The sequence below is a fragment of the Tachysurus vachellii genome, chromosome 13, assembly GCF_030014155.1.
Source record: "Tachysurus vachellii isolate PV-2020 chromosome 13, HZAU_Pvac_v1, whole genome shotgun sequence".
NCBI classification, from domain to species: domain Eukaryota; kingdom Metazoa; phylum Chordata; class Actinopteri; order Siluriformes; family Bagridae; genus Tachysurus; species Tachysurus vachellii.
In genome coordinates, this window is record NC_083472.1 from 17,575,748 (window position 1) to 17,591,306 (window position 15,559).

The window sequence follows — 15,559 nt, forward strand, 5'->3', positions numbered from 1 at the left end:
GTTTGGAGAAAAAAAAAAAAACCCACCAGGCCTTTTAGATACCTTTTCTGATTTTCCGTAAGAAGGATAACCAATTTTTTGATTGAACATTTCTTACTCTCAACTGTGCTAGAAAAACCAGCAACACTAATTCAAGTTCTACATTTTGTCCCCCAGTGTGGTACATTAATTACTGCTGGGATCCGAGTAGCTCAATACCATGCAGAACTGACAGACTAACATACACATATAAGGCTGAAAACAGAACTGTTATATTCATTTACTCTGCTAACTTGGTGGTCCTATTTTATTAGGCTTTTGGTCAGAGTGCAAATTTCACAAGTCTGTAGTCAAGAGTCTAAGTTGAGTTCTGAGTTAGTCAATGACAAACATGTGAAAGACACGTGAAGGACATAGTATTTTTCACAGGTTTAGACAGCGCATGGATTATCACACCTATGTCACCCAACAGCCATAAGAAATCATGAACATATGAGAAATATCACCAAACTGAATGCCTTCTGGTGACTTGAAAGAATTTCTCAACTGAACTGACGGCTCTTGAGATTAGCGCCAAATTACTTCATCTGAACCACCAAACAAGGCAAACCTTGTAATCTGAAGAACAAAATGATAAATAAATATAGACTTAATGACACGAATGACACCACTAAATGCAAATCACCCTTTTGGTCACTTTATTTAAATGTAATATTAAATACTTATTCTAGTAAATAGATCAGATAAATGGCAAAACAAGTGGGTATATTTGCTAACATGAGATTGTTGTGAGAAAAATGAAAAGTTGATCTACGTTTCCGAAATGTGCCCTGTGCAAACTAGAATCCAATTAGAAATGTCTATGCCATTTTTAAATGTGCTAAAAGTAGAGTATGGTAGCCTGAGGGCCAGCCTAGTATGGTTAGATAGCATTGTATGATAGATGCAGCCTAACCATTCAAATTTGCCTTTAAATTACATGAGCACAACCGGTCATCTCAGAGAGGCAAGAACCCGCTAAGACGAGAGGAACAAAACAAATGAACAGTACAACACTATGCTAGGCATCACTTTACAACAAGGAATTAGAAGATACAAAAGTCCAGGGAATCTGGCAAGCAATTTTAACACCACAGGCATTCCATTACAATTTAAGCAACGACGAGTGTAAAAGCCTAAAAGCATAATAGAAAAGAAGAGTCTGTTCAGTGTGTTTGAAAATAACAAACTGTTGATGTAAGGCCATCACTGCATCTTTTTTTTCCCTCCTTTGATAAAGGTGTTTAAAACAGTGTGTGTATCGGGCACTGGGCTTTCACAGCACCACTGATCATCCACTAGTAGACAGATATTATGCGGTACCTAATACAATTCTTCTAGATCACTTAGTACATATGTAATGAACAACACAATGGTCCACAGAGTTTGCAAGTTCTTTGTTTTTTTTTCTTGACCTGTATAAAAAAAAAAAAAAAAAAAAAGAATTCAAATAATGCACAGCCCTTATTTAAGGGGAAAAGAACAATGCAATGCTTAAAAGCATTTTGGGAGAATATTTTAAATATTTTGAGAGAAAAAAAAAAAGAATAAAACTTAAACACTAAGGCTGTATATACAGAGAATTACAAACCATACTGCCAAAGTCTTCTAGATATCTGTGCCAGATTTCTACACAAGAGCTCAAAAGAGGCAAAAAGGGTCCCGAGCTGGTTATTTTTGGGAAGCCCACACAAGAGCTGGCCAAAAAAAGGGCACCATTTTAATGAGGGCATCTATAGGCCCTTTGAGGGCCCTGGGTTTTTGCCGATCTGGGGGGTTGGCAGACCCTGGAGGGCACCCAGCTGTTGGTACAGGCCCAGCAGGTCCATCTGACTCATTCCGCCGGCCATGCCATTCTGAATGGCCAGCTGGTTCATCAGCATCCCCTGCCTGGCAAGCGCCATCTGCTGTTCATGAACCTTGCGATTGGTGATCACCTTTTGCACGTACATCATCAGCTGTGGAGAAGATAGAAATAAGGCAGCAAAATTAGTTTGACAAAAGTGATACAAAAGCGATTCACAAGAATAGGCTGTGCTGACGCCAGAATTGGTAAAAATTGTTTTAAAAAATATACTTTATATTCGACTTTTTTTTGCATTCTATTACACGTGTAGGAATCTGATGTGAAAATGCAAACTGGTGCTCCCTTAGCAGGTCAACTCACTATTAGGAACGTCAAAGAGAGAGGAGTTAACTAATCTTCAGCTAGGGTTTAAATAGACATGAATTAACCATTAGCTCTTCATAACTCAACATACTTTAAACTGAACCCAACCTTTATATCAAATCTAACCCAATCTCGTAACCCAAACAGCAGTCATAGTCATATTGTTGTGAAATGCTCTGAACAATATGAAAAGTAAACACCTGGCCCTTCTGAGTGCCGTATGTTACCCAGATTGAGAACGACTAGCAGAGCTTTACGGTAAAAATGAGTAAAAATAAATGAGAAAGAAGTAGACCGTATATAGAACAGAGATTACCGTCTGTTGCTTATTGAGAATGTCTCGGTACACGGCCTCTCTGTGTTTCAGCTCCATGTCGATGGCTGCCTGTCTGGCCAGAGCCATGCCCTGCACCTGGGCCTCTGACAGACTGGGATTCTCCTTCCACTGCCAAACACAAAGCCACCTGTTAGTCAGAGTTCTCTGAAGACACATGCACAGCCTCTCGCGTATAAACCATATTTGTGGCGTATCCATAAACATGGAGAAAACATCTAATGTCTTTGATGTACTTACTCTACAGCCAAGCAGAACTAAAGTGTGCACATGAAGAGCAACCTGCCTGGCCCAAAACATTCCTCTAAAGACTAATAGCAGAACAGGAATCGCTAGTAATTTGGGCTTTATCTGTTAATCTGTTTATCTTTAATTACTGTTAAATCATGGGACTGTAAAAGGTGGTTTTCAGTGAACCTGAAATGCAATAAATTTATACAACACCACTGACTGCTCAGAAATTGTTCATTACTTTTCAGTAACAGCGGCTATGCTAGCTGCAACGCATCACAGGTTTATAATTAGTGCACTTGTTCTAATATTTATTGCTTCTATTGCTGATATGGTGAGAGCTTTTGTGAAAAGACAGCTATTTAGCCTTCAGTCTGAGTCTGAACAGTCAGAGGTAAGGCCAGAACTAAGATTTCCGCCTGCTTTGAAGTTTCTTTGTAACATGAAACGCTGCTATTTAAGCCTTATGTTGTATAAGAACACTTGAGCACATTACAGCTACTGAAAAATAATCTCCGTCGCCATGTAACAGCATCCCCATCGTGTTTTCTTTACTAGAAAAATTGGCTGAATAATTGTAAATAATAGCAACATTTAGTTGTTAATTGTTTTACTGGCAGCTCTCAAACCCATTACTTACCACCTGGCCAATGACATCTTCAAGTGGCTCCCGGGGCAAAGCTTTCAGGGCATTGGTGGCTTCCACCACCTTCTGTCGTCCCTGGTTGATCAGGTCCTTCAACGTAGAATTGTGAAGAAAAGGGAAGCAGACAATTCATCAATCAACGCTTTTTGGCTTAAACTGAAGAACCACAATTTATTCTATTCATCAAACAGCAGACCTTTATTATGAAGTGGAATTTTGCACTGCACTGCAGCTTTCCCCAGGAATTAACTAGATTTTCTTGAATATTACATTTCTTGTGTAAATGCTCCTGCCAATAATTAATGGATAAATATACTCATATCCAGCTTGATATACGAGGTCCAATGACAGACACTGTGTGCTGTTTATAATCTGACTGAACATAGAATGCATTCAATAACACAATGGCAATGAAGGCATCCATAAATAGCAGTTGGCACAGACCTGCGCCAACTGCTGAGTGACCGGGGACCCGCATCAAATTAGCTGAGGAACTGTGGCATGTAAAGTGTGAATGCAGCACTTGCTACCAACCTCCAGCTGCTGGTTGGACATGGAGGCCAGAGCTGCCACATTGAAGGGGAAGTAGTTTGATCCTCCGATGCCTACATTAGGATATGCCGGCTGGTTGAAGCGCATAGAGAGACCCTGGAACAAAATCAAAAATATCCCATTCTGTTAGTATGGAGGACATGCACTAAATGTCAATTTCACCAATCCTAATTTATTAAAAAAAAAAGAAAAAAAAGAACCAAGCTTCTGGTATCACTGGAATGTTAAGAAGTGAGGGAAAATTATTGGGTGTTTATGTAATATACAGTTTTGTCAGCCTAACCGTTATTAATCACATGATGGCTAGCGGAGTCGATAGTTCTGAGACCACTCGTTGTAAGTAGAAGACACTGATTAAAAAATATTTAAAAATAGATTAATGCATGGCTGTTCCAGATTGAAATAGCTGGACCAACTGTCCTCTCTGTCCGTGCATAAAGAGGTTTCAATTACCCTAAGAGATGAATGCCAGTATGTACTTCCATTGAGTCTAATGGATGACGCCCTTCAGACGTGCGCTGAAATATCTTAAAGATGCCACTACAAATCCTCTAAAGAACGAAACTAAAAATGCTCTGCAGACGTGTTTAACATGTCAAAATGAATCACTCTTTTTAATATGCGTTAATCAAAGCACACTTTCGTTCCGACTTCACTTTCCACCTGCATGATGTGTCCGCCATCTGCGGCTAACAATAACGGTCACGGCTTTCTACTGCAGCCGGCAGACGGCGATCACCGGCTCAGAATGTGCGTTTGAAAAATGCCGGGGTGAACGATTACCGTGCGTCTTGCTCAACAAAAGGTCAGGGTCTGAGAGTGACTGAGCCCTTGGAGCACATGAGTGCTGTTTACTCCCTTACATTCTCGTGGTGTGTGTGTGTGCGCTTTTCATAAACACACACTGATGTTGAATGACAGCTCTCCCAGATGTGTGCCAGAGCAGGTGTGCTGCAGCAGTCGAGGGGACAGCACAGCTGACCCGTAATTGTAAACGTAATGTAAACGGTGTTGCTTACATTACAAAATATATAGTACACAATATATTTCACTAACAGCACCATGAAAAAAGCCATTTTAATATATAAATCATTAAAAACAACAACTTAAAAGAGTTATTATTGTAGCTTAATTATAGACTAGATTTGGGTCAACACCCCAGAGTGCGTTTACCTGAAGAGTAACAAAGGACACTAACAACATTTTAAGCCTTTTATAATGTAACAAGGCACAAAAGCTTCCCAACCCTCTAAAAAATTCTAAAATCTGGTCTGATCAAGTGCATTTAGTCTTTTGTTAGAGCAGAGCTCTGACACAAGTGTGTTAATCAAAATTAAACTTCTCTGTTCAGTTTTCTGTAAAGGAGACGTTTATTCGCTCTTCATGAAGCACAAACTGCTGTTTCCTTGATGTTTTCATCCCCATAAAATGTTCAAAAACAAAACACTTGCTTCTATGCGACAGTAACTCCATGCTGAGGCTCATTATGCCAATTTGTAATCAATTCTCTTTCTATACCTGCACGCCTCATCATGTTTTTTTCCTTATATTCCTTACAAACTCATGCAATCACACTTAAAAACACTATTCAATTTCTCATGAAATGCCTGGTTCTACATAGTCGTCTCTAGTTAAAAGTGACAACAAACATCAGCCTTTTAAGTCGCATTAAAATAAATGCCTTAAAACAAGATGTGTGATACTTGGGACTCAGCATTAAACAAAAAAGATTAAAAAAAAGAAAATTAATTACCCAAGAACAATTAAACTTGTGTACAAAACCTCCTATACACTAATGAGTGTGCATGTCAGCATAACGTTTGGCAGCAGCGTCTCCCTGGCAGCGTAAAACACCAACACCAGTGGAAAAGTGGAGCGTTTCAGCTTTTGATTTCATACAAGGACATATTTCTCCAGGTGCCGTGTTTGCAGTAAGAGGCAGAAATAAGGTTTGGGTGCACTTGAATGGTGCTGCTAATGTTTCCCATGTCCAGCTGCTCAAAAAGCTACACTGATTACCATCAGATCATATTGCAATCAGATCGGCGCTGCAATGGCATAGAAGCGGCACAGTTAGCACTTCTGGACATAATATCCCTGGATTTAACTGCCCATCAACAGGGCAGCTACAGACTTAATTATCCATAGATCTACCTTCACTGCTAATCAGACATCTAGGCTGACTACTGAAGATTGGGATCATTCTTGTGGTATTAATTCTGATTCTTACATGGTGTACCTTGTATACACTTCCTACTTTCAACATAGCCATGCAAGGCTCTGAAACATCTCAAAGAAAAAGGCCAATGTGCGACTCAATCCAAAGCTTGATGGATGTTTATTCTCTTTACTATATTCAGTCAAACCTTATCAGTGACCGATTATCCACATTAACATTACCAGAGAAACTCAACTGACCTCACTTTTTTTTTCCTTCTTTCTTTCTTTTTTCTTTTTTTTAAAGTATTACCCTATCTAAGATCGAGCAAAGGTGTTATTTATAGACCAGAACATTCCTTTTTTGACTGGTTTACTAACAAGTGCTACATCCAGAGCCATTAGTAAAGGTGCTGCAAACAAGAGCCAGAAGCTGTATCTGAAGTCCTGCACTAGCACACAGCCATTATTCACGCCCTCTGATGTAATGTAAAATATGCACCACTGTAAATTATTAAATCAGTATGTTCAATATATATCCAGAAAAATGAAAGAATAAATGTTTAATAATCAAAAAGAATGTGGACCTCAGGCTGCTGCAAAGCCAGGAGGAGGTAGAGCCAATGATCTACCATGAATACTATTCAAAAGAGAAATGTCACAGTTGTCATTTTTAGCTGGGGTTAACAAAGCAGGCTCAGAAACAGGGTTAGCACCGCTTTTGCGTCTTTAACCCCACGTTTCTGTGTAAAACGATCGATGATATATGAACGATGTTATGGCTGGATACTTGGCAACAGACATCCGATCAGAAACTGAACAGTATGTGAATCATATCACATGTTTTGAAACCCTACATGTTGTGTAAACAGTAGGCGAAAAGTTTCTTTCCTTGTCTTTGTGCATTTGAGCATCTCAGGAGGCCATTAAAATGGTCGAGGAGGATTTGTGCCAACATTGTTTCTTACTGAACTGTAAGTGCAAGACAATTTATTTATTTGAACTGGTCACACACAGTGGTTGCTGACATCGTAAATATGAAAATAATGTTTAACCAAGAGCTTAGGAATGTACAGTGTGAAACAGAATTGACTTAACCCTGGGTTAATTCTGAGCAGTGTGAAATCTTTACCTGTGGTTTAGAAGGACCCAGGGTTCGTTATTTCACGTTTAAGAGTGCCTTTTAAGAGAGAGATCTTATAAACTTTGGCATACCTAGATGTGTCGTAGACCAGACAAGTCATTATGGATGAAGAGTCGGCTTACCTTCTTCTCTGCCTCGTACTCAGCCCAGGCGGCTTTACGTTCCTCCTCACTCAAAGCCTCCTCCTCTTTGTGATCAAGTAGGGAGTCATGCTCGTGGTAACCCACAATCTGATCTTTGAAGTTCTGAAGCAGCTCGGCCAGAACAGGGTCCTGCGAAAAAAGGGGAGAGGACACGTGAGGCACTACTGCAACACACACAGGACCCTTACATTTAGGTGAAAAACGATCCTTCAGGCAAGAAGGACTTTCTGTGATTACTGTAGTTTCTGCTCTGAACTACTTAAGCCTGTGCACAGTCATCTAGAACACACACACACGGCCCAATTAGCAACCAGCAAAAACAGACTTTTACTTGTAGGTCAGTTTATTTAATGTAATCAAAAACTTTTAATCAGAGACAGGAAATCATCCTAATCCAATCACAAATTACAGATTGAAATGTAGCAGCTGGGTTGCAGGACTAATTTTGAAAGCTGCAAGGTCAGCAGTCCAACACTCAAAAGTGTTTTTAAACAAATTGTGGCTTTTTTTGCAGTACAGGTTTCCCTGACAACGGCGTCAATGAAGACAATACCTGAGTGAATCCGAATTTCCAGCCAAAGAATATGGTTTATATTACTCTTCACCGCTAATGTTTAATCTCTTTTGTTGTCTTCGCATTAAGTGGACCCTTCCTATATGGCAATGGCAAACATATCTAATAAATACTTGTCATAAAAAGAAAATCCAGCACACAAATTATTAGTAGATGATAAGCAAACCAATCGAAAACATTATGCAACAAACTTGAACTAGATCTTTTACTGAGAAGGTAACTGAGGAAAAGAAAACGGGGAAAAAAATAAAAACCTTAGATCAAGGTCTATTTATGGAAAAACAAAACCTAAAGATATCTGGGCTCAGACAGGTAAAAATAACACTGCCATGTTTTCTGCATTACGCCACAGCAAAGTAATGCACTGCAGAGCTACAGATTCCTCCACATCAAGTCATTTGGCTAAAGTGGGCCTGATGGCTGAAAAATAAAAACATGTGGCAAAAGTAAGTAATCAGTAAAGGCCCAGCCCATAACCTCCACAGCCAGAAATCATGACTGCACATTCAGTCAAGCCTGAGTTACTAATTAAAACATGTCAGAATCTTGAACCCCCTCCTCCACTGCACTATCAAAGCTTTAAGACCTCTCTAACCATCTCCCAGGTTTCACAAAAACATCGAAAACAAATCTTGAAGGTGTGTTTACATTACTCAACATTCACAGTAAAAGAAGAGTTCCTCGTGAAAAGGGGGGATGTTTTCCCAGCAAGAAAGCAATTTGATGATTAATCTGTTGCTTACATCTCTTCTGAACAGGTCTGAAACACTGCTTGCTCTACACTGTAGCCCAGAGGCAGCGCAAGAGCCCGGGTTTAAATGAACACTCTTCATTGCTGAGCCAGTAAATGGGTCACAGATCTGAAGGGGTCAAATGACAGTGGCGCTGTCTGGGAGAGAGCTCACAATGCTGGGATTCCTGATTAATCTCTGAGCTGGAGCTTCCCGGGTGGTCCAGGCTGTCTCGTCAACCTGCCCAACATGTGCATCTCAAGCAGAGTCACTAATGACCATAAATGCTGCCTTTACCATGGGCTATTCCTTTGTATAAAGACGGCTTAAGCAAATGCTATCGTTTTACCTCCAAGAAAGAAAATAAGGGGGGTGGGGTGGACAAAATCTTAAAAGGAAAATGAAATAAAGCCACCTGATTTTGTGGGAGAAGGAGGTCCCACAGGAATGGCAAAAAAGTGGGTGAAATTGGGAGACAAGGACGGTCCCAGGTGAACAGTATGCTTTTTGAATCAACGCAATACTCCTCAGAGAGCTACATGAGGTTCACACTCTGGGAAGCTTTCTGTGCTGGTTCTAGATGCTAAAAGGCATTGGTGCCAACCTGTACAAGTCAGAGCATGCTCGTACTTTCAAAATGTGGGAGACAGAAAAAAATAAACAAACTTTAAAAAAGATAATGTAATTAACGCCAAATGATTTGGCCTCACTACATTGTGTAGTCTTTATTAGAGATGTACTTGAACTGAACAGATTAGGTGTTTCATGTGGGCATGTCAGATATGAAGCTTGAGGAACAAAGCTTCGTTAACATGAACATAAAGCATTCAATTACTTGTTACATCCTTAGTAACTGCATCTTCAGGGCTGAGGTGGCGCACTCCAGCAATCATTTTCATTCATTTACAAACAAATCTCAAAACTAAAAAATTTGTGACAAAGCAACAAGCAAAATGTGTTAATGTTATGCAAATTAAACTTGCAGTAAAAAAAAAAAAACCCTGACAAATCCAAATCACTAAAGAATGATTCCTCTAACCGATCATATGGGACAAAGCTCAGTTCCCACCTGCAATTAGTTCCAATTTAAGGCATGACTTGCAACAATGAAAAAAAGCTTGCTTTATCTCTAGTTTCATTTTATCCTGTCCTCTCAATAAATTACTGAGGGACATTAATGGTGTAAATTCATGCTTGGAAAGGAGAGAAACCAGTCAATAAACACAGCCAGTAGTTAGTTTGTGCTGCAAAGCTAGTATAACAATTGATCATTTACCTGACAACCTGATTAGGGCACTAGTGTAATTTGTGTATTAAAGTAAATTTAAAACAATACTAATTCAAAATGATACTGCAGCCATATATAAACAAAAATAACTGCTCAAGCTAGATTAAAACATGCAGAGACAAAGACTAGCGGAGACCATTATAAACTCGAGGTTGAAGAACCGTCTGAGCCCAAATTCACAGTCCAAGCCCAAATTCAGTCCATGCAAACATGCGTGGTATATGAACATTTACAGCTGGCGCAAATCGATAGCGCTAGCGGCATTGTGTTTCACTCGGTCCTTAGCCAGTCTTTATTTAAGATGATCTCTTTTTTCTTTTTAGACAGGCTTATCGAAACAAAGAAGGCCTGAAAGACCCTTGTAAAAGGTGTGTGATGAGCAACATCTGTAGCACCATCTGAATCAGTGCTACACAAAAAAAAAAAAAAAAAAAAAAACTGGCTAGTTTTTCTTAAACTTTTGTGTTCATTCAGGGAATTGTTTAAAGGATCTGGCAGACAAGACCACAAAAAGTTGTAATGAAATCCCAAATAAATCCTGATGGTGTTTTAAAAGAAACTCAAAGCTTCAAAGTTCAAAGGACGAGGACTATTTCTTCCCGTGTTTATATCTCAAGTATACTGCTTTGTATTTACTTCCAATAAGTAGTGTTTCAGATATTTCTGCCCAGTGTCTTGACCCCTGAGGTTTTTTTTTTAACCATCAAATGATTCACACATGTTTCTGTATCTTCATATGTATCTCACAAGATGCCATATCTCTCACTAAAAAATCAGAAACTAAATTGCTCCCACAGAAAAGTGGAGTGCTGAGAGAAATAAAGTGAAAAATGGTAGTGCCCCCTTACGTACACAATCACTAACTGCTATACAGACTCTTAACTTTCTGTAAGTATGTTTTGCACTGAAAGAAAATCACTCTGCACTGTACTAGTCTAGTACAGAAGCACAGTTTATGACTGGATTTATTGTTCACTACTGGTACTAGTGTAATGAACTATCCAGGGAATATAAATTTTCCACTAAGAATTCAAGTATCACTACAATACATCTGCAGCCTAGACAGCACACTGTATGGTAAACAGACACAGCAGGCAGATGGAGAACGTTATGCCAACGTGTCTGGCCATGTGTATGCGGTCGTAAATAACATTCGCAAACCTCTTATCAAAAAGAAAATCTTTGGTAGCCCTTAAAAAAAAAAAAAAAACAACGAAATAATAAATAACCAAATAAATTAATAAATAAATAAATATAAATCCATGGATAATGAGCTTTAGAAAATTAAAATTTAAAATCTAAAATTGAGTTGGCTATTTTTACTTTGGTTACAAGTTTCCTACATTTCACACAATGCTGTTCAAATATCTGCTAGTGCCAGTGAGATTAGCCATTATTTTATCTCTACCTAGATTGATGCAGCAGTGCTTTATCGGTTTCTCTCGCATCTCCTCTTCTATATGCTCTGCTCAAATAGACAAGGTGCTAAAGCTACACCGATCGTTCAAATTTTGTCACATACACAATCACACAGTGCAACTGTGTGAAATGCTTTGTATGACTGTCCTAGAAATAGCCAATATTAGTGAAAAGAACAAAAAAGAAAAAAAGAATAAAAGTTAAGGCACAGGTGAATACAATAGAAGTAGTAATAAAGATCAAGTATATGTATATCGAAGAAAGCATTGAAGTTATCAGAAAAATATAATAGACAACAAAATATAATGTAAAAATATAATCAGGGAAAGAAAATGTAATCAGCAAGAGGCAGAGTGATGCAGTGATGTGCATGAATACGGACATAAAGGAAACAGTATATGGACATATATAAATGTTTAAGTGCAGGATGTGCATGTAGTGCAAGTGTGCAATGTGCAAATGGCCAACTACAGTAGTGGTAGTTGTGCAGATTTGAGCAGTCCAGAAAGGGGTCCAGGCTCTAGGTGTTTACCACTTTGAGGGCCCGAATAGTCTGTGGGAAGAAGCTACTCATTCTGTGTGTGTTCGCCTTAAAGGTGTAGAAGCACTGGGCTCCCATTGATAATGTGTGGTTGGTAATGGAACAGCACAAAGCAGGAAAGGAACGATCAACTGCCTTGTATTGCTGACGTTCAGGAGTAGACAGTTCTCTAGGTTTTTAATCTCCTCTAGGTACACCCTCTCATTGTTGGACATCATGCCCACAACAACTGTGTCTTCAGCAAACTTGATGGTGGTGAAGTCGGAATTGGCCATGCAGTCGTATGTGTACAGTGAGTACAGCTGGGTGCACAGAACACAACCCTGGGGGCATTAGTGCTGAGTAAGAGAGGATGAGAGATGTTTGCCCACCTGTTCTGTTAGACAGGAAGTTAGTCAGGGTTCAGTTAAGTCCCAAGACCTCCAAATTAGAGGGGAGTATGAAGTTGAATGCTGAACTGTAGTCTACAAAACAGCATTTTAACATAATTCCCCTTCCTGATGTCCAAGTGAATAAGAGCTGTGTGATTGAGGTGTGCCATTGCGCCCACGGTGGAGCAGTTGGAACAAGTAGGTATGCAAACTTCAGTGGGTTCAGGGTAGTGAAGTATTGATGAAGTCTCTGGCCAGTCTTTCAAAGCACTTCACTTTGGAGGTCAGGGCTACAGGCCTGTAGTCTTTGATGCTTGGGGATTGTAGACAGTTCTAGGGAGAGGCTGAATATCTCTGAATACCGGCACTAACTGGTCAGCGCATGCTTTCAAAACCCATCCTGGGATGCCATCTGGTCCTGCTGCCTTCCTTGTATTCACTCCCCATAACACTTACCTCACATCATGCTCCAAGATGATGAGTGTTTTATCTGCTCTGGCACTCTCCACATTCATGTTGCTTTATGCTATTAGCACTCCTAGTGCTGTTATCTGCTGCTTCAAAGTGAGTGTAGAAACTATTTAGCTCATCAATATGCATGGTGTTTTTGTAGTCCGTTATAGTTCTTAGCCCCTGCCACAGACTCCTAGAACCACCGTACTAGAGCTGTGATTCTAGTTTCCTTCTGTGGTGCCGCTTTGCCTCTTTCATTGTTCTGCGCACGCTGTAGGACGGAGCTTTGTTTTTGTCCATGTTCCAAGTGGCGAGCCCCACGTTGTAGGCAGCGGAGAAGGATCTCAGAGCTCCGCGACCTTCCAATCTGGGTCATCCTCAGCGTTCTGCAGAGCGGCCACTGATTGATCCATCCTGCTTTAGAATTTGTTCATATGCAGGCGTGAGGAATATTTCCAAACGGTTCATGTCACTCTCCACAATGAGCACAGCGTCATGATGCTGTGTTTGACAGAGTGAGAGCCGTGTCTGCCTGAGGTGGAATACACTGACTATGACCGAGCTAAATTCCAGAGGGAGGTAGAAAGGATGACATTTAATGGTCAAGAGCTACAGGTTGGGAGAGCAGGAGCGTGCGGTTGTTTATAATCAGACACACTTCACCACACCTTGATTTCCACGACGCAATTGTGCTGTCCACGCGGTAATCTGAGAAGAACCTGGCCAGTTGGATAGCGTGGGCCAGTACTACTGGGTTCAGCCATGTCTCGGTGAAGCAGAGAAGGTTACAGAACGAATGTCCCTCTGGAAATTTACACTGGCCCCGAAGTCGTCAAGCTTTTTCTCCAGAGACTAGATGTTTGTTAACAGAATGCTAGGCAGGGGTTCAATGTGCACGTTCCCTCAGGATGTTCCTGACTCCGGCTCATTTCCCACGTGGCCTTTTCTTCAGGTCTCATAGTTTGTTGCTCATCGGGATTTCACTCGTCCAGCTGGGGTCCGGGTTTAAGTAAGCGAATTGTAGACCAAAAGAAATAAGAGTACGGCTGCGACCGTGATGTCTTTCATGTAAAGAAAACCAGGTTAATGTGTTTACCAGTGCAGAAAATGAACAAACACAAAGCGTGGTCGGATCAGACGTGATGGCAGCCGAGCTCACTGGCACCATGCTATCATGCTACTACTATCGTCAACATTCGATGTGAATATAACACAGAGCTGAACTGCTTCCTGAATGTATGTTGTATCTGTTATTCTATGTTGGATTTCTTATTCATTGAACTTCACAGAAAAATTGAGAGAGAAAAAGCAACTCTTGGTCTTTTGTTTAAATATGTTGTCTTCTAGAAAACATCAAACATGTAAATGATTAGAAGGAATTGACATCCATATGAGCTTTCAGATAACTATACAACAAAAGCATACAAAACAATAAGGATGGATCTACCGATATGCCAGATCCGTCTGATTTCAGTAGACACTGCATTTGACCTGCAGGTGCATGAAGCACAGCAAGCCTGGGCTCTGGGGGCAGGAGGTTTGTCTGGTGGAATGTAAGGGCTTGAGATATTTGTAATACCTGACCTTAGCCAGTCAAAACAGCTGCACACAAATTATACACATAACCTTATTGCCCTATTATAAACAGTCTCCCACAAGCTGAGCACTTCACATTTGGCATGACGCCTGACGTCCGCCTTCCATCTCGGCAGCCTCTACCATCTTTCAAATAGTGTTGAATGGCTGATGTCCAGCAGTGAAAGGCACTTGGGTGTCTGTGCCAAAATCAGAGTGGCACTGAAGTCAGAAACTCCAACAAACACCATACATCACACTTTGCATGAATTTTAGGGTAAGGTCTAAAATGTAAAAGCTGTTAGTGTGGGGGAGGTGGAGCTCTGGTAAGAAACATCTGTGAAGGCTTATTAAGACTGGTTCCTGCAGCTAATTATCCTCAGTTGAAATCTGGCCCTTTGCTTGGTGAGGCCCAGTCAGCAGGGAACTTAGAACAGTAGCAAATTACTAGGTTCCCACCAATGAACCACCGAGAAGATAGGCCAGGCCCCACCCTACACTGTCAGTTGGCTCAACCCCGGAGTCCAGGTACATAAAAGTGCTGCAGTAAGGCCTGAGGCTGCTCCAGACCCCAAGCTGGGTGGCTCTCGTGTCTGGGCCACGGTGCGCTTCTTTGTCATTATGGTGGAAGTCTGCAAGCTTCCTTTGTCTCCAATTAGTTTCTCTAAAGAGTGCAAGGGCATCCTGAAGGGGTGTTTTGAATAATGACCATTCATCATGAAAAAAGAAGAAGGGGGAAGCAATGTTTACGGTGCTCCTTTGAAAACTTCAGAGACAAAGCGGTGAATCAGCTTTAAACAGATGGCCTTCATGATGGCAGGCTTGTTTGGGTGAGGGGAAGGGAGGTCAGAGCTGCTCCAGGCCACATTCAGAGGCAGGAGGGCTGACTGAGCAGGATGTGTGCACTGCCTGGATGGGGTAGGGGGTGAAATTTCCCAGAAATACCTAGGGCAGCGATGTGGGGTAGTACTGTAGCTGCCATTGCTAAATCACACAAAGTTTGAATTTGGGGGAGGAGGGAAAGGAATATCACATACCAAGCATTCATGTGTGTCAATCAATTGCTGACACACTTCCAGATATTTCCAGATACATCTAATTAAGTAGTGAAAATGCTAAATGAAAAACACAAACTTTTAAGAGAAGGGTATATTTTTGCAGGGTCATGAAAAGCCAGTTCTGCCAAGTTTAAAAATATTTTCTCTGTTCTAT

The 15,559-nt window shown here is 40.6% G+C and overlaps 1 protein-coding gene across 8 annotated transcripts in view; it reads right to left on the reverse strand.

Moving 5' to 3' along the window:
• Nucleotides 1-654: 654 nt before the first annotated feature.
• The window catches only part of atrx (ATRX chromatin remodeler), a 44,236-nt gene continuing 29,331 nt past the window's right edge, over nucleotides 655-15,559 (reverse strand). For all 8 annotated transcript variants that reach the window (XM_060885838.1, XM_060885837.1, XM_060885843.1 and 5 more), the window contains 5 exons: nucleotides 7,375-7,524; nucleotides 3,934-4,047; nucleotides 3,394-3,489; nucleotides 2,505-2,633; nucleotides 655-1,976 (listed from right to left, as the gene is read on the reverse strand). In XM_060885838.1, coding sequence (XP_060741821.1) covers nucleotides 1,752-1,976; nucleotides 2,505-2,633; nucleotides 3,394-3,489; nucleotides 3,934-4,047; nucleotides 7,375-7,524 — 714 coding nt within the window. In that variant the 3' untranslated portion in view covers nucleotides 655-1,751. The remainder of the gene's footprint in view (nucleotides 1,977-2,504; nucleotides 2,634-3,393; nucleotides 3,490-3,933; nucleotides 4,048-7,374; nucleotides 7,525-15,559) is intronic.